Genomic DNA, 24,920 nt, shown 5'->3' with positions numbered 1-24,920 from the left:
AAACCATTTCTTTAAATTGCAATGGCACAAGTGTCCACAGTTAGCAGCAAGTAGGAAACAATTGTTGTGGTACACGGTCTGCTTTGAGAAGGTCTCTTGGAAGTCTTCAAGACCAAGGCCAAGTCCCTTTTCATCAAGCAAAGAGCAGTACTAGCAGAGCTTTTCATGTCCTGTGTTGCGTGCTAGTAACACTGCCCTTTCAGAAGGCTTGTTTGCAAAATATTAAAATGAAACAACAGTGTTAGCAAATGGCTAACCCTAACTTACAAACAGGACTTAAGCAACTCATTAATTGCTTGTTACGTAATACAGAACAGTTTGGGAGGGGGTTGTATACTGCTAACCAAAGGATTTATTTTGTGTTATTACAGTGCGTGTGTTGCACATATTGTGTTAATGACGTTGCTGTTTTACAGATGGGGACACTCGGGACCAGAAAGATTAAAATGGGAGAGTTAGCAATAGCTAGGATTGAAAAGATGGTTTAAGTGTCAAGACTGTGACCCTAGCAGCTGAGAGGAAGGGCAGGGTGTAATTAATATGGTACTCGAGATGCCTAGCTGCCATTCCTTCACATGGCACAAACTCTGTATGATTTCAGGTAAAGTTTCTGCATCTCAGATCCCTATATGGAAAATTGGAATAATAGTATTTATTTTAATTCAAGTTCTGTAGTGAAGAGCCGTAAGGTTAGGAATGCCTGGATCCATTAAAGAGTTGAGTGGCCTGAAATTCTGTGGCACTAAACTCTTCTTGGAAGCTAGACTCATTTTTATCATCCTTGCAGAACCTTAGAGAAGGAATCGCTCAGGAAATGTTTTTATAAGAACAACCCTTCCCACCTTCTATAAAGCATTAGAAAAGTATTTATCTTTAGGATATATGCCAAGTATTTGATGTTTGTAACAAAATAATCAATGTAGTTTGACTAATAGGGATTAGTACTTTAAACAAGTTTTCTGTACCCTCAACGTTAATAGTTCTAACTTCACTTTATGAGCGGATCTTTAAGAGAAACTACTGATGGTCAAAATGAGCTATGTATCCTGTGACAGGTTATAACTGCTTTATGAGGTTGATAACAGCCCTATGATTGAAAATCCTCCAATTCAAGAACTCCGACTTAGAACTTCTGCATCTGTTAAACACAGAAGTCTTCTCACGTGCAAACTGATCAATCTTTGTGCACTGCTCAAGACTGACATTGCCCTTGTGGCCTTTTACTGTCAAACTCCTTTGTATTTTGGGGCATACAGTGGTATTTCCTTCCTACGGTTCTGATTTGCATTCACTGAGCCTCTGCAGTGGCTTAAGATGTTTTGCCCATTCATAGGCAGTTTGAGTTTAAAAATGCTTCGCTGTGAAGTGGCACAACTGCATCATGACTATGTATTCTCTGCTTCGGGGATTGTAACCTCCAGTACAGCCACAGGGCAGACAGAAAGGAGTCTTATAACCCAAACTGTGCCAGCAAGATTCAACACAGCTCGTGTGTCAGAGTTGTTAGTCAAAATTATGTTCAATTCACAGTCAACAATTTCCATCTTTGTTGTTCATTCCCTTTGTTTCTTGCTGGACAGGATTGTTTTTAGGACTCTTAAATCTTCCTATTTTTATTTTGCTGTTTAGAAAAGGAAAGTCTGTATGTGATATGTGCAAATTCCAGTATAAAGTTAGTGAGAGAAATTCCTTAAAATTAGCAGAGGAGCCCAAAATTGCAAAACCTCCAGGGTTCCAAGAGCTTGTTATCTTATTTGTTACCAAATGTTAACTACCTTTGTCAAACAATTCAAATGGCTTATTCAGTTAGGTTGTTCTGAAGTCTCCTGTACTTTAGAATAATGTGTTTCTAATAACCATGTTGCTCTGGCACAAAAGAAACAGCAGCTTCAGTATTCAACGAATAGTTAAAAGCTGATCTGCTTTAGAAGTTGACTGTTGGTTAGTTTTCACGTTTCCTATTCGGGGCTTGAATTTTTAACTTTTCTCCGAGTTCCTCTGTTTGAAACTTCATAATAACAGAAAGAGGAAAGCTGGTGAGTCCTTTTCTGGTTTGCATCATTGTGGCTTAACTTTTCTTTGGTTCCACAAAATATCAGTGGATGTGTTTGAGTTGGCTTTAGGATTAATACAGTATGGGCATTTTTATTCTGGGAATAAATATTCATTCTTCAATAGTTCTCGTCGTCAATATAGTCTGTACTTTTTCTCCTTCCTCCAGTAATATTTCCAATAGAAATTCAAACTATTAGTTGTAAGGCAAGTGATTAAAAAAAAAAAAAAAGAAATGTTTCAGGTGCGGGTGGCAATTCTTTTCGAGATTAATAGCCCATTTGAAAAGGGATATGGTGACCTTAAGGAAATACAATGATTCGTAAATAAAAAAATACAGGGATCTTGCACTTCACTGCTCAACTCTATTGACCCTGAAATGCAACCGTCACATGGGAACTAGCAGAAAGTTGGTGATAATAAATAATACCCCTTGCTGGTGACAGCACCATAAATGTTCATCATCATAAACAAATATTGAGAATGGAGAAACATACAAATTAAATATAATCTGGGACAACAGAGTACAAAATACAGCAGTGTGATGTTCGAAAAAATATTTCTGTTTTTTGGCATCAGTACCGAATATGTTATCTGCACTAGGTGTGCTTTCTGGACCATAAAAGTGGAAAGGTGTGTCAAATGGAACCTGCTCTTTCTGTGAGATTGTCTGTAAGAAGTCAAGAGTTACAAGTTAAGCAGTTCAAGATTTTAATTTTTACGCGCTGGCCTAAAAGCAGGATAACCTCCTGATGAAGGTGTTTGTTTTCGCATGATTTTTTTGAAGGTTTGTCTCCACACAAATATATATTTAACAAATAAATATGTTGTTTCTAGGTGTTTTATCTTTAAAAATGTATAAATGTATATTTTTATAATATGTATCCGTCCTCATTTCTGTTTTTTTCTTTTGCTTCTGCAGTTTATTGTGGAGTGTCACGGGAATACACTTCTTCCCCAGTTTTTGGGCATGTACCGGCTTACTGTTGATGGAGTTGAAGTATATATGATTGTTACAAGAAATGTGTTCAGCCATCGTTTATCTGTTTATAGAAAATACGATTTAAAGGTGAGAAATAACTGCTGATTAAATAACTGACAAAGTAGCTGAAAATCTTTACTATAAATGTTAGATTATGCTGGTGCTTGAATATTGCTCAGAATTTTAATTAATTTAAAATTGTGTTATGTAAGAGTCAGCATTAACTGGTTTACTTCTGCATCTAGGTTTAGCAAAACTGAAGGATGGTTTTATAGAAATTGTACAAATTTATTTGTATTGTGCTTTTTTAAATGGAGCAATTGAACTGGCTATGTTTGTTAAATGTAACTAACGGTTAAAGGTAAAACTCTTCACACAAGTACAATAATAATTCTGCTTCCTATAGGTTTTTATCAACATTATGGAAAGCCACAGCTGATTCTGCAGAGGTCTTTTATAAAATAACTAAATATCATCATCATTTAAACTAATAAAATGCTAACAAAGTACACCACTACTACAAAAGCTTCATATTTCATTCTATATTTTAAAAATAATTCAAGAGAAGGTACTTGAAAAACAAAACTTCTGTTGCTTTTATCATAAGATGTGTTTTAGTTTTGTTTCAGAAGGTTTATCTGCTCATTATAATTTTGCCAATAGTTAATATACAGTGCTTACAACAAATGCCCAAAATATAGTCTTAGTCTTTATACCTAAGGGACTGTATTTTAATTTCCTCCATAAAGTTTCCCCTTGGAAACCTACCACTTTCTAATACATTTAATTTTTATGTGTTGAACCACTAAGTGCATCTGCAAACTTTTTTTAAGATATTTGTTTAGCATTCTGTATTAAGAGATTTGTAATGCTATGTACTGCACTATCCCTTCCTACTGTCAAGTATCTACCTAGCAATTGGTTAGATAGTCGCCTGAACATGATTTGTAAGAACTGATTTCCAGATTGTCAACAATTGGCTTTTTGGTATTTAGTGTTATTGGCAGCAGAGCTTACCGGAGAAAGATATTTTTTTCATTTGAGAGAACTGTATGTGTTTCGGAGTATCATAATGTCCAGATGCATTAAAAGGGGACAAAAGCACAACAGAAACAAACATAAATGATATACAGTATGTTCTTAGCATCAGTGTCCATAGCTCTTGCTATTATTTACTTCTGTGAATGCTTCGGTACTCTATTCAGTTTGTCCGACTGAGCAGAATTGTTTTAAAAGATAAACTCCTCTTGCAATTTAAATTTAACATCAATATCATGTTATTTTTCAAAACAAACTCGTTCGCTGAGCAGATTTATAGTGACACTGCATATATTTTAAATAACTTTTTCTTGATTTTTCATGCTACAGCATCTGCAGTTGTAGGTTCAGAGTCCTTTTTTGTACATGAATATTTTTGACACCAGCCTAGAGCTCACTTGTGCTACAAGTCTCTACCTGTGTAGATACCAAGAAAAAGAGACCACAGATCAGCATAGGATTTCAAAGGTATTTTCCTGGCCACTGAGGCATTTTATTAAAATTACTTCACTGTGAAATTTGGCAATCTCCCTAATTTTTACTATTGTAAATCCACTTTTTTCCCTCCAGTTTTGTTTCCAGCTGATCTTTTTTCAGGCCCAATAGTCTCTTGGAGCACAGAATACAACATAAAAGGTGTATCATCAGTAAACTAAAATGTCAGGCTTTTACTAGGCTTTATTATCAGTTAATGATATAATGCAATGGAATCCCTGCTTGCTGGGCCATACATAATAACTAAGATGTGCTGTCCCATTTATCTTTTTTATCCATCCTTTCTAAGTTTTCTAAGTTTCTCTCTGCAAACAGAATAAAACATGGTATAAAAAGATGTGGTTGGGAATCCTCGCATTCTTTAGACTAGTATGATGCCACTCCAGCACTTCTTTACACAATGCATGCCTTCCAACAAACGATAGAGTTAATTCACCCACCTCTCAATGTCCAGTTATCATGTTTGTAGTTATTATTGCTTGCAGTGCTATTGTGTGATAAACAAACGCTGAGTACTTAAAGATGTGGTCCTTCTCCAAGAAATTTGCAAGGAAATATATACAGCCATTTTTTTGTCACCTCCACCTTATTCAGAAAGCACCATGTTGCCTACTAGTTTTAAGCTAAAAAATAAAACTTAAAAAAAATTAAAATATCCAAAATGTCTTTGGCAAGCACCATAAGTCTTGTAAATCCACAGTTGGTCTCATCTCTTCTTTTGACTTCATGTTGCTGTGAGGTGCTTTGTTCTTGTTTGTACTTTGTGATCTTTTAAATATTTTTATGTGTTTATATTGTGTGACATCCTTTTCAAATGTGTATTACATATGTCCAAATAGTTATATAGAGTAGGCTATTCCATAACCATACAGCTAAACTGGCACAAAAAGATGAGAAGTCTGCCAAGCAAACTGAACTTCCAGGATGATAGTCTCAAAATGAGGATGAGACATGAGGAAGAAGCTCCAGCAGAGTCAGGAGGACAATAGATGTAGAGCAATTGAGGATTTAATCCATCTTTCTTCTCTCATGATACATCTTCTTCAAGTGATTGCAGCAGTTCAGCGGCCCTGGGCATTCTACCTACTGTATCACCTTTCTTTAAAACAGCTCTCAAGTTCAGAAGGATGCAGTTCATCCGCTTTTTGACCTGTTATCGTAACATTTTCAAATTAGTTTCTGACATATGCACATTTTTAGATCCATTTTTTCTGTTTCAGGGCTCTACTGTGGCTCGAGAAGCCAGTGACAAAGAAAAGGTATGGTGCATTTCTGTTTCTTTTTCAGTTATCTAACCTGCTAGCTAGTCCCAGGACAAACATAACCAGTGCTGTTCTGCCCCTTTTCTTTGTTTTCTGTCATATTCTCCCCTCTTGAGTTCTACCTTATTCCCTCCTTTATCTTTCCTCTATTTTCTGCAGACCTTTGAATATTGGTTTGCAATGGTGTTGAGATTTCAGAGGTAAGTGAGCCAGTCCTCTACCTCCTCCTTTTCCTTTTTTCTCTTCTCTTCTTCTCTTCTCTTCTCTTCTCTTCTCTTCTCTTCTCTTCTCTTCTCTTCTCTTCTCTTCTCTTCTCTTCTCTTCTCTTCTCTTCTCTTCTCTTCTCTTCTCAGTTTCTTCAGGGCCTGCCCTGTGGTAGGAAAACATCAGGACTTTGTTCTCTTCCCTCCTGCTTCTTCATCTTCTTTCTCTTGCTCTTTAATATTGAGATTTATGGATACTCCATGTCAGTTAATGGAATAATGTGACGTGGCACCACTTCTAAAGTGAATGCAAAGGTGAACCAAACCTTGAATTGTGAGAACCTTTGGGTATGTAAAGCTCATACAAGCGAGCAAACAGCTGACAGACTTAGATCATGTACATGTAGCTGTAATGAGAGACAGTCTCCCTCAAATTCTGGGCTGAAACTTTGCTCTAAAAGGAAATTGATCACTTTGTTTTTCTCCATCTCCAACTTCAGTTCATTTGGAAAATTTTATGTTCTCAAAATCAACGTTTCTCTGAGGTTTCAGTGAAATAGCCTGATGGCACTTCAGGAGAGGTTTGTCTAGAGATTCTACAGATAGTTGAAGGTGGAACATAGTCTCCATCATCTAAGATTTCTTAGATTTCCAAATTTGGGTGAAGTCTAAGAACCCATGACCCTTATTTTCTTAATTTTTCCAAGCACATTCCTTCTGAATTAGCATAAGATCATTCAGCAGTTCACTTAAAAGACTTCATTTTATGTTGTCCCCAAATTCCATTCAGATCATTTGTTTTTCTCCTAAGCATTAGTTGTACCATACCTGCCTCTCTGAGTCTTCTACAGATCACGCAACTGCACTAAGGAGTAAGAGACACGCAGTAGCTGTCAGTCCTGCAGTTCTCGCTGCATGAAAAACTGTGCAAAGTTTTTCCACTTTGTCCTAAGGTATGACTGAACACTTACAATTCTTCTTCCAGCATTAGGCAACTACTATGTCCCAAATGCCGACTGCAGTTAGAATAGACAGCATTAGCTCTCTTTTGCTGTACCAGGCCCTCAAGATCATGTCTTGAATGGTCTCTGTTCTTTTCTTGTGGTCTATTTTTGTTCTCGTTTAGTAGCACAACTCTTCTGTTTATAAAGCAGAGGGATTAACCCTTCAGTGTCTTACAAATGATACCTAGTGTCATTGAAAACCTCTGCTGGTAGTACAAAAATAATCTGATAGAAATAAGGAGGGCAAATTGTATTTGGATGGGGCTACTTCAGATTGTAATATTAATGCTTGGAATAGTAATGTAAAATTTAACAATAATTCCATATATTCAGCTATACAGGAGCTGATACTATACCGATATTTGGTGCAGTGGTTTTGAGCAGTTTTAGGAATATGTCTCATAATAATAAATAGATCAGTAATAGTACACACATGCTGTAGTTAATACGTTGAGTGAGAACCTCAAAGAACCAGTGCCTTAATTTTGTTCCCATGTAAGTCCATGGCAAAATTACTATTGAACTTGATTATAGCTAAGTTGAAACAGTTATGTAGTTTTGTGTATCTGTATACAACAGTTATTCTCTAACTTCAGTAAGGCCAATAACAAAAATTCCTATCAACTTCAACACATCTAGAACCTCCCCTTTTATTTTGAGTACTTCTATGAAAGAAATACAAAAAAATCTGGTCGCCCAAATTATTCTTCTGCTATTTTAGATCTCACACATTATTTTCTTTTCAAAGGAATGTGATTTCTTGGAGACAGAACTACACTAAGCTTATTGATGTTGCAAGCAGACGGTCTGAGGCTGTTAGAACAGCCTTCTGTTACTCATCGTTTCCCTCAAACGCCAATGCAGTGCAGCAGGGAAGCCACAAACTAACACTCAGAACAAACATTTCTAAGAAAAGGAATTAATTGGGTAGACTTCTAAGTTCATAGAGGGAACAACATTTTACGAACACTTTAAGAAACACTCTTAGGGATTCAAGCAAGGGAAAAGTAATATTTTGCTTACTATATGTTTTTTGTCTAAGTTTTGGAGTCTGCTGCTTGATTTGAAAGAGTCAGAAGAATACACTACCACGTCTCTGTATTGTAGATGTTCAGAACATTTATCATCACTGCGGTCTGAATCTCCTGCAGTAGGATCTACAACTGCAGTGGTTTACTCGTCTAAACTACTCAAGTGTTTCTAACGCACAGGTTTTCTGCTTAAATAAAAAGGGGGTTGTGTATTTATAAGAAGAGACAAGGAAAGTTTGTTTTTGAAACTCTGAGCAGTGCTAGAGACCTGCTATCATGAGTGCATGTGTGGCACTAATTTCAGGACCTTGAGGACTCTGTTGACAGAAGTATGTAAATGGTCCATTGTCTGTAACTGGCAAGCGAGAGCCCTGTAGCATGTTTTTTCACTTCCATTTTCTCTTAAGCAGATGTCACTATTTCAAGCTTTTTGTTTGCTGTCTTCTGTGGGAATCTCAAGCAAATCTTAAAGATGTTAAAACACCTGGAAAATTTTAGCTTGAAAAGGAGAAAAAAAAAAAAAGGCATTGTAGCAAATGCTCTGAAGAGATTTTTGGCATCTCCTATGTTAGAAGAAATTGCTCTGAATGATTAAACCATACCAGACAACCTCAAGTACTTGGCTGGTGTAGTAACTTATTAGCTAATTTTTAGCTAATTTTTTTAGAGGCAAATTAAATCACCAATTTATTAATATCGTCCTGAAATGACATGAATAATAATAGAGTTTCAATTAATGGCAGCATTATTTAATTACTTATTATCAAGGTATCCACAGCTATTCACATCTGAAAAACAGAAAAGTAATAAAAGACAGGAAGCTTTTGGTGCTAAAATGTATGGCTAAAATGTCTGGCAATGCTGGAGTTTTTAAATGGGCTTTTAAGTAATTCATATTTAATTTCAAATGCCAGTATTCAAGTACTCAAATGATTTTCAGAATATCGAGCATAATATGTTCGCTTCTTTTAAAGCTGCAGAAGCCAGAAAACAGAAGAGCAAGTATTTCAGTCACATTCTAATGTAGACTGCAAATTTCAGATAAATTACTTTGAAATGGCAAACTTGGCTAAAATGATGATGTTCTTGAATCTTTTTCCTTTCAAACTACTCTTTTGTTATTTACTCAGTTAATAAAGAAGAGGCAATTATGCAGAAAGATTTAATGGACTATAAAATAAGAAATCACGAAAAAAGTATTTTTCTACTTTAGTTTTGTAGTGTAAAATAGGTGTTAGTATTAAAAAAAAAATTTAAATCAGTTTTTAGGAAGAAAAGCTGTGGCTGGAATGACTTTGAGAATGTTACTTTTCTGTCCTGTTTTCAGTTTATCTCCTGTTTGACTGCATTCAACTGTTTAATATCCTAACATATTGACAAGAAGCTCTGAAACTGCCATTTCAATATTTTGTGATAATCAGTGCAGAGACAAGCTCCATCCCTTAGGTATCACCTTAACACACAATTCCTCTCATTTGCATTATAAGTGATATTTTTAATAATAAATGCATCACCTTCTTGGCAACAAGTATCATAACATGCACTTACAGATGTCTTGACTTTTAAGAGAACAGTATGTTTCAACAGTTGTCAAAATCTGACAGCTGCTCCTTTTTTTTTTTTTTTAGGCTTTAGTTCTCTCTATTTTTTTTTATTAGTTTAATAGTGGGCATTTTCTATTCATTTCTTGGACGATTTTGCCCTCTTAAGTGAAACCAGGATAATGCAGAACTCCCCTGGTGGTCTGTCTGCTCACAATTATGCTGTGCTTGCAGTACGACTTCAAATTAGCAGTCACAGCTGAGTCTACTTGTACTTGTAAAGAACTTAAGCATGTTGCTTGGGAGTGAGCAACTTGGAAGGCAATTTGAAGAAAAATAAAACCTAACTGAACTGAAACTCACCATATTTCACCTTTCTTGAGCAATTTCATAGATTATTATGCTTTTTAATTAATCTGAAACTGGTTGCATTGCCACCTTGGTGGTATGTGTTGTTTCATAAATAAGCATAACTGCAGAAAAATTACAGTAAGTACATTTGAACAAAGGATTTGCTATTCAAGTTCCTTTTCGGAAAAAAATTGCCATAGTTGACAGCTATGTAACATTTTAGTTAAATTGTCTGCAGAATACGTAGCACTGATAATTAGATTGGAAGATGCTGCTAGATGTAACAAATCATTTCTTAGCTTTACTTTTTACATTATATGTTACAACATATAGTAATTAACTGATTTCTGAGAGGACAATTACACCTAAAGGAAGGAGGATTTTAGTCCAGGAGCATAGCAACAAGATTACTCAGTCTTGAATTACTTTTTTTCTTTTGATGTCAATAGGTTAAACTTCATTTAAGGTAAATCACCCAAAATTTGAGCTATATTTTCCTGGCTATTTTAAAATTACTAATTTCAGAACTTTTTTTTTACTTCTTTTAGTGATTTCAGTCTGCTTCATATGCCAGTCTCACACAACAGACATGTGAAGCATGTCTTAGATTTCTCTGTGAAATTAATCTCAAGGTTGCATATGCAGAGATTATAACTTTCAAAACATCACGCTGCAATACATCACAGATAGGAATAGACATTCAGAGTTCAGATTCCTATTTCAGTATTTAGCCTTCATATGACACCAACCCCATTATTGTTTTTCAAAACAAATCACTAGCTTGCCTTTGTTTGTTTGGTTTTTTTGTTTAAAAGTCTGTTTTCCATATGTTAAAAGAATTGAAAAAAATAAAAGGGGAACTTTGTCTTGCATTTTATATGTTGCATGTTCATTTTGCAGCAGGAAGACATTAACCCTAAGGATAATTCTGGTTGCATTTCCCTGAGCATTGAAAAGACATATAGCTACTATGTTGGTACATGCTCGAATTCCTAATCCATCTACGACGTTCTGCACAATTTTTTGTCTTACAAAAATGCCTGTTATACTAGCTAAAACCATTCCAGTGATCCCTCTCAAGCCTCATTTTGGCGTTACAGCTCTATTTCCATTGCCATTTACAGTCCTGTGATGGCAAGTGGAGCTGCAGACCCTTGTTTGGTTAGAAACCCCTGTCTAGGACAAGGCAAATTGTACAACAAGTTTGTACCCAGCTCCCATAACTACTCAAGGGAAGAAGCTGCAATCTTCAGACTTCCAAAGAAAGCTCTACTTATTTTTCCATCTTGCAGATCTAGTGACTCCAGACTTTTGATTCAGTTCAAAACCACCTGTGCCAGATTATTGCAAACGATATTTAGCATAATATGCTTTTTTAAAAATACTGCCTTCCATATATGCTGGTGAGCCCAGTCAGTCTACAGTTAATCTAACTTACACTTTTTTTTTTTTTTTTTTTTAATTAACTATGTGAGCCATTCACTGTGGAAAGAAGCCTAGGGTGTGGAACTTCACTCTTGGCAGATGTTATATACCATTTTCAAAAGTTATAAACTGTAAGCCCAATTTTGCCATGATTAACTGTGTGAATAATGTGACTTGTGGCTAGTTCCAAACAAACAATAAGACTGCTATGCAACATTTCTTCTACAACCTAATCTTTGGCTTTGTTAGGTGAGAAAATGCTGCCAGGCTGTGAAGACAATTAGTATTTTTCCTTTTTCAGTCCAAGACTTATTCTGAAACATAACTGTCCTACAGCTGTTTTAGTAAGCTTCTTCCAAAATGTTGGCATTAATGTTAGCCATGATCATTATTTTTGGTGATGATGCACAAAAATCCCTTTGGAAAAAAAAATTGCTAATCTTCCTTTCAACACATTAGGATAGGATGCTGAATTGAGATGTGTTAAGAAATCTGCAAAACTATTTCCATGTTCATGTAGAAATAAAACTTCACCTGGTTCTTACCTTTAAAGAATTTTTTTTTTTTTCAAAAACAATGTTAGTGGGCTGTTTCACCATAATTTTAGTTTTTTAATCAGGCTTGATTATTCTGTCATCTTAGTCAAAGAAAGCTTTATTGCTTTTCAGCCATTTCAAAGGCAGTGAAATCTTCCTGCCATTAAAATTCTTTGTGACCATGGCAAACTTTGGAATGCAAACCTGAAGTGTGCAAATAGCATGCTTTTTTGATAAATAAATACTTCATATTTGTAAAATCTATTGTGCCTTTCTTGCATCTTTAAGTAGGGGATTAAAAACGATGGAGATGGTTCAGAAAGAAAATCTATTATTAATTTAGTGGAAGTAGTTAGATGTTCATCTCCTGTGCAGCTCTTAAAATATTTAGTTCTTTAATGATAGTAATATGTTCATTATAATGAATTACATTCTAGGAGAATCTTTTTCCTACAAGGATTTTGCTTCATTGGAAATATTTGAGACTTCATTAAAAATTAACTGTATCAATTATTTCATTAAAGCAAAGTCTCAGTGTTTTCATTCAGATAGTGTTTTAAACTGCCACAATGAGGTTTTCTTTGTATTTATTTATTTCAGTGGGTAAGAAGAAAATGTGTACATATTAGGATTTTTCAACATGAATGCATATATTATGAATTTTAAATAACTATGAGAGCTCCTCCTAGTCACATATTTCATAGGTTTTCATTTCTAAATTCACAAATCAATTTTAAGACATGAATTTCAGTTAAAGTGCTATGAGAATCACTACTAGTGCTGGCTGTCATTAGTAATATTTGGGACTGCAACAGTATCCTAGGGCTATTCAGCTTTGAATAAATAGGGAGAATGATATTGCCTAGCACACCAAAAAAAAGCTTTGTCTAATAACACCTGGAAAAAGGGAAAAGAATAGGCTGGGAGGCATCATATCATATAAATAATGAGGTGAGGACAACCACTGGCACATTGCTTTTTAGCATCAGTTTCTTATATGGGACCCACTGCTTTTCTTTCTTCTTCCTTTTTCTTCGCATGCCTCGGTATTGGCTTGTAATTTATGTAGTTCTGTGCTTGCCAGGTCTTCACAGCTATGGGCGTTTGGGTGAAGAAAAATGTCGTCAGATAAAAATCCTCAGAGGGATTATTGAGGACTGGGGGAGCCTGCACACGAGGCAGTGAAGAGTCTGGCTTTTTGGGAGAGCTGATTCAATGCCGTGAATGTCCTTGGGAGTACCCCTTGGGTCTTGTGATGGCAGGCAAGAAACGCAGCTGTGTCAGTTTTGCTAGCTCATTTTATTAAAAATAGATTAGAGACAAGGTTAAAGTGGAGTATGGCACCTGCACGACTGGCTTACCAGCTCTAGCATCTTCCAAAAAGACGTCGCTTGTAATGTAAGTTTATTTTTACTGAAGATAGGGCTGTCTTCAGTGGAGAAGTGCGCTTCCCCCTCCCACTGCCCGCCAGGTCTGACTGGCTGATGCCATGCTGTGCAGGAAATCTGTGGCAGAACCTAGAGATGAACCTGCATCTCAGCGTCTTAACCACAAGCACATCCTTCCTCTTTACCGCCCCCCCCCAGCTTTAAACAGCATTAATAGGGTTTTTTGCAGAGTTAATGGGTTTGTTTCACTTTAACCTCTGCCTAGTTTAATAAATAACTTGCATATACTAGGTGTAAAGATAATCTGAGGATTTTTTTTTTAGGAACTTTGGGCTAGAAATGAAGGGAGCTTGGTTTCCTGCATTCTTTTCATTATTGTTTCATCTTAAATTAATTCATCCAAATCTCCTCTCCATTCTTAAGCATCCCACACACTGAATTCCATCCTCTGGTGTTGGCAACATCCCTGGATCTGCAGTCCTGCCTCTGCAGAATTAGCCCTCGTCCATGGGACAGTTTGCTTGATTGTGTATGATAATCTCTACAGCTGTTACTCTGGAATGCTTATCTCATGTTTCCCCTACTCATTTTCATCCTAAACCACTTACTGAGTAGGCCAGAAAGAAAATCAATGCACACTGTGCTGTTGTATTGTAGTAAACAATTCGTCGTGAGCTTCAAGAAGTGTCTAACATCATCTTTAAGTAAAGCAGCAGAGCACTGCAGGGTGACTCCTCCGTGGCAGGAGTCTGGGATGGATGAATGGTTATAGCTCCATCTCAGCTGTGTGGGGTTTTTTCCTTTTATTTTAAAATAAAAGAGAGGGTCTCTATTAGCGAGTATTTTAATACATCAGAATGTTCTAGATGTTACAGTAATAATTCAGAGCAGCTGGACTAGGACCTTGGTTTTTTCCAGAGTTCATAGGTGTCAGGATGCAGTGGATTTAATGTGGATTCATAACTATTAAAATGTTAGTAATTGCTTAAGTGGTTTTGGGCAGTTATTGGAAGAGAAGAGTCACTTTTCTAAACAAAAGCAGCATTGTGGGATCTTGAGTAATTCACAAATTCCAGGTCCAAAAAATAAATTTGGACAGTTGGGGAACTGAGTATTTCGGTCACTTCTGTGCACAGGCGAACAGCAAAAAGAGCTTTTGGCCGTTGTGAAGATCTATAAGGGCATTTCAGGGTCTGCTATGATGCTCACATTTTAATGCTGTGCTTTCCAATATGTACATTTTGGAAAAGAGAAAAGAACCTCTGAGATTCTTTTCCTTACTGTGTTGGAAGAAAATAAACTTTATGAAAAATACCATCTGCCGTAAGGTTATAAGCAATATCTGACTAATTAAACTTATGGAGGACATTCCAGTAGGGTGATGTTAGCTGCATTTTATTCCTAGTGGGAGGACTTTCAGATTAAGGGGGAATTATTTTATTCAAAGTACCCATTAGTTCATGGGAATTGAGGGCTGCAGCATTCGGTTGTTCTGCAACATTTTCTTTGTAAAGAAAACCTGTTCTTCACTATTATTTATTAAAGGCGGGGGGCAGGGAGAAAGGCTGTTCATTGCTCTTAATGGGCCAGTTTTTTAAAGGCTTTAATTGCAGAAGCTACTGTTACTTCTAGTTTGCTTGACCAAATACCCTGAAGCAACTGCTTTTTTGTTTGTTGGCTTGCTGGGTTTTTTTAAGTAAACTTCCAGTTACTGGCCTCTGAAAACAGAATCTGTTTGAGGGGTCTTAGTGCTGAAACCAATGGTTACTCAGCGCTGGTCATGTGAAAGTTTTTGACTTTCCTTAATGCTGTTGTAAATCACTTCATGGGAGAGTTAAAGATGAAGATAATCAACTAATGCTCCAACATCAAGAACGTTTAATTACTTTACTTAAAAGGCAGTGGTCTTTGGCATTTACCACTTCTAAGCAGCATTACATAATTCATGTTCACTTGGTGCTTTTTAAATAATGATTTGGTATTAGGCACTTATAAACATTCAGAGTAGCTATGTAAAATGCAATCCAATCTGACTTCATCTATAAGATGTGATGCAAGTGCTTTGTTACGAGCTATAGATTGTGTTTTGACTTCACTTATTGCCAGTCACTTTGACAAATGACATCTTGGAAGAAGCTCGATGCAAATCAAGGTTCAATGCAAATCAAGTGTTGAGTCGGAGATTTTGTCTTAGCTACATTTGCTGCATGCCCAGTAAACTTATACCTTCTAGGCCATTTACAGGAGGGATAAACTAAGCCAACGGCTCCATGGGTGCAGTAACGGAGAGCTGCGTGCGATGGAGGTGCCTCTGCTTCCCCTGGAGTGGTGGCTCGGCGGTGCCCTCTTGGGCGCAGGGGAGCTCCAGAGGTGCCGCTGCCAGCAGGGGGGCCGTGCCAGGCTAGCAGCTTCACCACACTCCTCTTTGTGACCCCCCCTCTTACCGGAGTTTTGGTTTATTTCAGGCCAAAGAGCTGCCGACATTCAAAGACAATGATTTTATTAACGATGGCCAAAAGATTCATATTGATGAGAATAACAAAAAGATGTTCCTTGAGAAACTCAAAAAGGATGTTGAGGTAAGAATGTGCCTGTTCAGTTATATGTGATTAAAATGTGTGGCAAATTACAGATATCCCAGGAAACTGTACCTGTAATTCATTAATGAAAACTCTTGTTTGTAGGACGGTAAGCACTGACTGTTTTAAGTGAAACACAATTTAAAATTTCAGGAGTTGATCACTGCTTTTGCTGATGTGATAAATGGCTTGCTGCTATAGCTGGTTGGCATACGTTGTCCCTGCCTTGATGATGTGATGTTAAAATGATGGTACTGCTGAGTATTTAAGCTCTTTACAATCCTAGTACTTCCAAATGCCCCCAAGAGAGAGGTGAGTATCGTTAGTTGTATTTTACAGGTGGAGGTACACCATAGTTGAGGCTACATGGACTGTAGTCCATAACAGAGGATGTAGCATCCCCACCCACAGCCATGCACGTTCTATTTGTTTCATATTAGTAATCCAGTTGTAAATCATCCTTAGTATTGCAACAGTAGAGTGCTTCTGTGATTTGTATACAGCAGTTGGACTCATTATCTTCATGTAGTCTTTCATATAAATTTGTAATTGGCTGAACATAGTCAATACTTACCAGAAAAATGTTAATGTGCGAATTTAATGTAATATTTTATTGTAGCTGATTTAGTTCAGCAAATAAAAGAAAATAAATATTGGGCTAACTAGTTCACACAGCTTGACTTTCGTTTCCATAATTGAAAATATTGTCACTAAACACAATATTTTGCAGCCCTTATACTCAAAGCCTAAAATCTGTTTTCCTTGTTGGAAGAGACCTGATAGCAAAATGTGTCTGTGACTTAATAAGACTTTCAGCTATTTATATCAAAATGGGTCTGTGAAATGACTTGTCTAGTTCTTCAGATCTGTATCTTATTAGTTGCACAGGAAAAAATACTGTAACTTTAGAATTTAGCCAATAATTTGCTTTTGAGGAAATCTAATTTCCCATCATAGTAACGATGAGAAATTTATGGTGATGATAATTATGAAAACATAAATATTTTGTGAAATATCAATGTGTGTTTATTTTATATTTAAAATATTGTGCTGGAAAAGTGCTCTACTGATGTCACAGCTATAGAGATAAGTTTATTTGGGTTTAAGTTTTGTGCTCTTTTAACATGTACTGCTGTTGCTGACTAATGATTTTAGAGTAAGTAGGTTGCAGACAATATCTTAAGTATGTGCAAGGAATGTGGAAGATCCTTTATTACCCCAGGAAGTGAATTGTGTGCGATCTTCTACATCATTTACTGGATTGTGAATGTAATGGCAGATTCCAGATCATGTTTTGAGAGGCTATTTTTTATGGTTTTGAAATTTGTACAGGGCATTGTTAAATATCCGTGTAAACTACTAGTGTGAAGTGATCTGGCACCTGATTTTAAAAACAGCAAGCGGTTCTCTAACCTTGTTTTTCTTTTATTGGTTCTTCTGCCCTTATGAGGTAACTGATAGTATACCCTTTGGACCCAATGTGTAAACACATTTCACTACAATGAAAAGAAATGCAACAACACTTAGCATGTGATTATCTTATCACACAGTATTTATAGTTAAACATATTATGGAGTAGTATTCTAAACTGTATGACTTGGTATCCATTCTTGTTTGTCATTAAGTAAGTTCTGTTTCTATGTTTCTCTTATAATTGAATCTTATGTCCCCTTCCTGTGTTCAAACAGACAAATATCTGTTACTTCCGTTTTGATGTCCTCTTGTCTATTTTCCTGCCTCCTCATTCTATTGAAAATGTCCTGAGAAAAAGCACATAAGGGTATTTTTTCCATTTTAAATCAGATGATCTTTTCCTTGTGCTGGTCTCCCAAAGTCTTTTTGCTGTCAGCAGCAGCACCCGTTTTTCCCAAGAGCCGTTCTCTTGTAGTTTGCAGTTCACCCTTTTTCCCAAGAATCTGTTCTCTTTTGTGCTTTTTTGTATGATTATTGGTAGATTTTTCTCCTGTCTCTCGGTATTTATCAAGTACCTAATGATATGCCTGGAGTCCTTCTACTCCATCGCCTTTGGCCAGTCTCATCTGTTCTTCTTCTATATTATTGCACATCATCTCTTCAAACGTAAAGCTCTTCTAGTCTTGTGAAGAGCCTTTGTTTTATTATATTGAAATGATTAGAAACCAGTTTCTTCTTTCTTCTTAAAACCTCTTCTCAATCTCACAATATTTCTTCTAGCACTTGAATTTACAGTCACTTTGTTATCTCCGATTCCTCTCTTTTCTCAGAGTCAGGATTTTGACAAACTGTAGTTTCTAATTTCCTAGTATTCTATACTCATCTCTTTCATCACTATCACTATTCCAAAGTCTGGCTTAAATCCTTTCTCCTCTGGTCTGCTCTAATGTCCTTTTTATAACCATTTAGAGTTTCTAAAAACTTAAACAGTTCGTATTTTCAGCCTCTTTCTCTGCATACCATAAGCAAGGGCTCCACAAGTTCAAAATCGCAGTATTGCTTTTAGGCTGCAGAACAGCTCTGCCCTGCCTACCCCTCACCCCCTTGAACTGTTTATCCCATCTTCCTGCTTTTATACCTTCCTTATTTCCATCCTCCGCTCTTAGCTTTCTGCCTTATCCTGTTCCCCTCAACTAAAATAACGCTTTGTCTATACATAAAGTGTATTCATCTCTCAATTTTCTAAAAATTCCCATCCTCAGTGTTTATTCAAAACAACCCTTTCATTCACATTCATATTTTGCCTACCTGATTTAAATTGTGAGCCTGTCACAGTGAAGAGAATATAGCATCATTTCATGTCTTCATGGTGTAGAACTTCACTACTTTCTACGGCAAGAATATTTAAACACCTTTCCATGATTCTTTAATAAGGCTTAAACGGGAGTGAGGGGGCGGATTTAGCACCAGATCGTAGCACGCCTGATGGCACAGAGGCTGGTCTGGCCCTTGAGCGGTGACAGGATGGCCCTAATTGAAACACGAGCCAGGAGTGACAGTCAGCGGCTCACACAGGCACTGGTCTTTGCTACAGGAAAGGTGATTTTTCCTGAGGATTTTGGGAGAGTGGGCTACAGCTCTTTTATAATACAAGTTGCAAGTGACCTGTGTGCTATTACTACATCTTAATAAATTCAAGTATCTCTCTGCTAGCTTTATCACTTAATCCTTCCTTTTGCTCTCTCTTAGAAGTGCCGTTTTTTCTCAGCTGATGATATCTTTGTGTAACTTCTCCTGTTTATGAGCGGAGCTTACATTTTTCAGTGATATTGATAAATTGCTTATTATCACTTTCTAGTTCCTTGCTCAGTTAAAACTCATGGACTACAGCTTGCTGGTTGGAATTCATGATGTTGAAAGAGCTGAACAGGAAGAAGTAGAGTGTGAAGAGAATGATGGAGAAGAGGAAGGTGAAAGTGATGGGACCCATCCCATTGGAACCCCTCCAGACAGTCCAGGAAACACGCTGAACAGCTCGCTGCCTTTGGCTCCAGGGGAATTTGATCCAGCTATTGATGTTTATGGAATAAAATCCCATGAAAGTAAGCAGTAATAAATATTTTTCGTTAAGGTGTTTTGATTCTTATACCAGAATCCTAAAGCCTTCACAACCACGTAAAGGCAAAGTTAAACTGCAAAATATGAATTCACTCTGCAGAAGAGGAAATGAGTTGCTCTTTGGTGCAGCAGAAAGGAGAAGATGCCTATAATGCTCAGCATTGTTACGAACATATTTCTTAAATATTGTGATGTGTGGTGATAGAGTCAAATAATTCACCTACTACACAATTAAATTGTATACTGCCTTAGCTATTCAGATACAGCAGTTCTCAGTTAATTGATGGGTTTTTTTCATCCATTTCAGGAAATCTAGTATCTGTAATTGTTCTTTTCCTGGCAGATAAGATAACACTGTTAAAAACAGTCTAGAAAGAATGAGAAAAGCAGCATTCCTATATTTCACTTTTTTGGTTGCTTTTTGAAAATTTGTGCACTCGTACCCAATTTCTGTGTTCCAGCTAAGAAAGTTGTCTTAAGGAGTGTCTAAGAAGCCTGAAACTGGGTTTGATGGTAGTGTATAAAACTAAGTATAACTAGTTATCTGTGGCTGTTCAAGACAGAAAAGTTATCTTTTTTTTTAATAAGCATTTACATGGATAAATACATGTTTTTATTCATAAAGAAAATATTATCTTGTTTGTTGACACAGAAGCGTTACCTTTCATATAAAACTTCATAGTTTTTCCACAAAGGAAGATGAAATCCACATTACTTTAAGTAAGCAATAATTCCTATTTCTGTATGCTGGTGTTTTATTTTACACTCATTTAGGGGGTTTTGCATTATATATGAGTGCAGTTAAACTCTCAATTAAGGACAGCTTGAGCCTGTGGTCTTTACAGATCTGTGATTCTGACTGACATTAACCTGTCTTAGCTGCTGATTTAGCCTTATAAAATCTCCTTTGTTAGAAGGAGGACTCATGATTAAGATGTTTCAAAAGTCATTCTTAACTGCCATGTGTTTGCCATTTGCAGATGCACCTAGGAAGGAAATATACTTTATGGCCATTATTGACATTCTTACTCATTATGATGCAAAAAAGAAAGCTGCCCATGCTGCAAAAACAGTAAAGCATGGGGTAAGTATCTGGGTTGTTTTTTTCCTCTGATTCTGTTTATACTTCTGCATTTTTGCTCTGTAGTGCACTGATATAGCACAGTTCAGGAAATCTAGGGAAAGGGGAAATAGATCAGCTTTTTTTCAGGTTTTTTTCTAGTTTAATAGGTAATACAAAAGTACAGAGTAACTGCTACACATTGCATACTGGGACTGGAACTCCTTTTCAGCTGTACACATAGCTTTTTTACCCATAAAGAACGCTAGTGATATGCCTTTTTAGGACCTTGTCATAAATTTGCGAGATGCACCTTACCCTTGCAAACAAAGCTGTTCACCAGACACCTGTAGTAGTACACAGCTCTGTGAAAGCTGTTGTGAATCTTACTTCAGGTGCAGGGCCCTAGTGATGGTTTCATTATTTGGTACAGCCTGTGGAAAGTTAATTCTTCAGCATATAATGCGGCTCACTTTACAAGACTTCTTAAAAAAAAAGTATGATTTGCAAAATTAAGCATAAAATGTACATATGAACTACTTGGAGACCATTAAGTGAAGGCTTCTGTTTGACTGCCTTGAATTTCTTTATTTTGACTGAAATTGCTGCTTAGCAGCAGACACCAAAGAACCATGGTGAAGCAGCCCAGTATTCCAGAATTATGATGTATACCTACTGTTATCACTCCTATTGTGATTTAAGGTTCAAATTTCATAAACTTTTTTTTTTTTTGGCATAATCATTCATGAGGCTAAAATCCCTCCTCTGTTTAAGTATCTAAAGGATCAGGGCATTGTGGAGGGTTTTAAGCAAAGGACTCAGGGCTTTTTAATTTACAGTAGAGAGTGATGTGGAATGCTCTGCAATAAGCCCTGCACAGGCCTGTAGAAGGTATTTTTTGTCTCTCCAAAGCAATGCTCTCATTACCCTCTCTGCTCTCAGAGCAGCTGAAAGTTGATGCAGACCATATGCAGCCATTATCTGGCGATTATTAATGAACTTTGAATGTAGCAGACTTTAAAAACTCACACTCCTGGCTTAAATAAGGGATAGAAACATGTTGTAAATAACAAATACGATTATTAAATCTGACTGTGATTCGAACTTACTCCAGAACATTACTTTTGTACAACCATTTTGTTTATTTTGGTGTCTCCATCCCGAGCCACCTGACACTGAAGTTTGTTCATTAATTGCATACATGCAATTTTCCCCTTTTGTGAAACGGGAAAAACATAAATACAAATGTGGCCTAAGGCTCTGAAAACCTTGAATAAAAATATGAATGGAATTGTGACTTCATTGAAATAGCAAGTGTACAGCTTATTCAGTGAGTCCAGATTTAAATAGTCACCATTTTAATGTTGAAAAAATGTTGCTGATTGTTACTATATATTCCAAAACAGATTATTTAGCATTCAGATAGCAATATACATTACACAAGTATTGACATGCCAGATCTGAGCATGATAGTCTTCTCTATATGAAGACACTGCTGCTCAACAGGCCAGACTCTGTTGGCGAATCAGTGGGTAGCATGGTTAAGTATGCAGTAGAATTTATATAGGACACAGAAGTACAATGAAAGTAAACAGAAGTAAGGAAAGTAAAGAGCATGTGTTTCAGAAATGGAAGATGGGTGTCCTACAGTTACGGTGGTGGGTACCGAGTATCACTGTACGCGTGTGAAGCCTAAAAAGGCATCAGTAAGATTCTGCTTGAGGGCCATTACAGTTTGTGTTTCTAGTGTCTGATTCTGAGACTGCACATGAAATTCATTGAGTAAGTAACACTCTCGGTGACAAAGCATTGACTAAAACACTGGTTCTTCCTTCTTTCCTCTCCCCTCCCAATTCTCTGTATAGGCTGGTGCAGAAATTTCAACTGTTAATCCTGAACAGTATTCAAAGCGCTTCTTGGACTTTATTGCCAACATCTTGACGTAACCTATCATGTTACATAGGACAGACACAAGACCTGGGGACAGCAGCAGTGGCTACAAGTGTAGGGTAAAAAAGGAACTCAGAGAAGCGCTCATCTTGCAGAAAGCAACCCCTTTGTTTACATCTGCTGGCAAAGATGACTGAAGTGGGGTGGAGTACTCGCTTTAACAGCTGCCTGATATTCCCAGCATAGTCCTAGCTATTTCTGACTCTTTTGTGTGTGCAAAAAAAAAAAAAAAAATTTAAAATAAATTAAATAAATAGAACAGCTTACTCAGAGTGCACTGTGACAGTAATACTCTGATGCTACCAGCTGAAACAGAATAAATGAGCAAAGAAGTGTGGGGAGGGGCTGGGGAAGAGTAAATGCATGTTAAATCTACAATATTGTTATCAAATTGTAAACTGTGGATCAGTTTATTTTTTGAACTAAAAAGATACATGACAGTATTCTTCATGATGATGATGATGACGATGATAATAAAAACATCACTGCGAATGTTACACTTACACCCTGCACACTGGCACTCCTTAAAAAAGCAGCTGCAACAGCCCTTGGTGCTGGAGGCTTTTCCCATTTGGTTCCTAGCAGTTGGTTTTTTTCCTTTTTTTCCTCCCTCTCCCATATCTGTCTTCTTTTCAGCACATTGCATCAGGAAGTTCAGCCTCTCGGATGTCTGAGAGCCGGCATCTCTTATCTTACAGAGCTAACGTAATTCATGCTATGTGTACATTTTTGCTGCAGTAAACTTTTGTTAAGAGAAAACTTTGCTTATTTCACTTTGTTACCTGAAGTTTTCATTTGTTTTATATTCTTGCAATATAGGAACTAATAATGTTACAAGTGGAATAAAAGCTTATCTGAAGAAGCGCATAGTTTTGGGCAATAGTAGCTCCATCTTTCACCCATTGTGAAAGATGTGCACACTGATAGAAATTCCATTCCCTTGTAATTTACTGGGAATTTGAAGTTTAAATGCTTATGTTGTACTGTTGAAACAGCGGTATTTTATTATAGATTATCCCTCGAAAAATGAACCCTGAATTTTACTGTTTACATTATTAGGAAAGCAGGGATATTTCTGAATTTCAGAGCCGTGTATAATATATGACTTTTGAGTTTACATGTAAAGTTATTTTGCAGTACAGATGAAGTAATGTTTGTCATCTTCCAAGGTGTAATGTGCAGTAGTGTACTAAAGTGAATGTCTCGCTCACCTCCGTGATAGACTCTTTTGCAATAAAATGAGAAAGGATATTTCAGAAGGATTTTTCCCAAGGTTGTCTTTTAGCATCAAAATGACCTGTCCTACCATTTACTCAAGTTTGATTGTATAGTACATTGCCTAAAACTGTGCTGATCATGTTTAACGTGTTTAAAATTTTTAAACAACAACATTGTATTTGTTCTCTTCTTGTATTTTTCCCTGAAAGACTCCATGCTTGAAAGAGACAAATTTACATATGCTTAAAAGTTTATCTACTTATACACTGTGCTAAAGCTGTGCCTTTAAAATTTCTTTATTGAAATTGTTAGATTTTGTAGGCAACGTAAGAGAAGTCAAACCCTCCCCATCATCGTTTATAACTCAAATCAGGAGTGCCAGCATGCCTTCTCCATAACTAATGTCAGTGCTGTTAAGCCTGCAACTGTGCATAATGTATGTAGTGGTTTACTTCAGAGGAGCCTATACAATAGCAACCCATTACACTCTCTTCAGCGGCCAAAGGCAATACTATCCCTGTTGCTGTGTACTAATTTTTTTTCTCCTTTCCCCGACCTTTCCTACAGGATTTTTTGTTACCTTTGACTTAGTGATGTCCGCAGCACTGTAATGTATGTGTAAAATTTTGTATTGTATGTATTTAAGTAAGTTGGTACTGTGGCTTGGTATTTTTTTTGTCCTCTCCCTGTGTACCCCAGTTGTCTACATTCTCACCCAAGGTTCATTTTCTGAAGCATGCTGTGGCTTCTTAAAGCACGAGGCCACAGAGAGACCCTGAAGTAAAAATGAGGTACACATACTTGGAGTACATATTTAATTGCGGCCAACGACTGTACGTTTTTAGACAATTTTAGACATTTACAGCAAAGCATTCTTTTTGTCTGTGTAGCAGTTTTGTCACTCATTCTTGTTGATAAACTGTTTTATTTGGACAGGGCAAGGAAGACTCATTATTGTATATGTTAGTGCTTAGATTACGCTCCAAACATGAGCAAGGCTTTATAAAATAAAGCACTTTGATGACTCACTAGGTAAATCCTTTGTTCTTGTGTTTCAACTACGGTTTTGATGCTTACAGATGAATTTTGGATGTTAAAATGAACGTGTAGCCTATATTGCAAAGGAAAAAAATAAGAAGAAACTTAAAACTTTTTCATTAGATTTTACCCTGCTTCTTCCATGCTTACTTTCAGTGGCTTGAAACATTTAGCCGTTGGGGTTTTGGGCTTAGGCTGTGCTCTGAGAGCAGATTCTGAGGTTTGTAATTAACAAT

The 24,920-nt window shown here is 36.7% G+C and overlaps 1 protein-coding gene across 4 annotated transcripts in view; it reads left to right on the top strand.

Annotated features, from left to right (window-relative positions):
• PIP4K2A (phosphatidylinositol-5-phosphate 4-kinase type 2 alpha) overlaps window positions 1–24,677 on the top strand; it is a 116,968-nt gene extending 92,291 nt beyond the window's left edge. For all 4 annotated transcript variants that reach the window (XM_087776657.1, XM_087776663.1, XM_087776649.1 and 1 more), the window contains 6 exons: window positions 2,975–3,121; window positions 5,788–5,826; window positions 15,774–15,887; window positions 19,159–19,402; window positions 20,399–20,502; window positions 22,344–24,677. In XM_087776657.1, the coding sequence (XP_087632783.1) occupies window positions 2,975–3,121; window positions 5,788–5,826; window positions 15,774–15,887; window positions 19,159–19,402; window positions 20,399–20,502; window positions 22,344–22,424 (729 nt within the window). In that variant the 3' untranslated portion in view covers window positions 22,425–24,677. The remainder of the gene's footprint in view (window positions 1–2,974; window positions 3,122–5,787; window positions 5,827–15,773; window positions 15,888–19,158; window positions 19,403–20,398; window positions 20,503–22,343) is intronic.
• Window positions 24,678–24,920: the final 243 nt, after the last annotated feature.

This window comes from Nipponia nippon, unplaced genomic scaffold (genome assembly GCF_047370975.1).
Source record: "Nipponia nippon isolate SJK-2023a ecotype South Korea unplaced genomic scaffold, ASM4737097v1 scaffold_1, whole genome shotgun sequence".
Taxonomy (NCBI): domain Eukaryota; kingdom Metazoa; phylum Chordata; class Aves; order Pelecaniformes; family Threskiornithidae; genus Nipponia; species Nipponia nippon.
The sequence above is the reverse complement of the archived record's forward strand: the minus strand, read 5'-3'. Positions and strand labels throughout refer to the sequence as shown.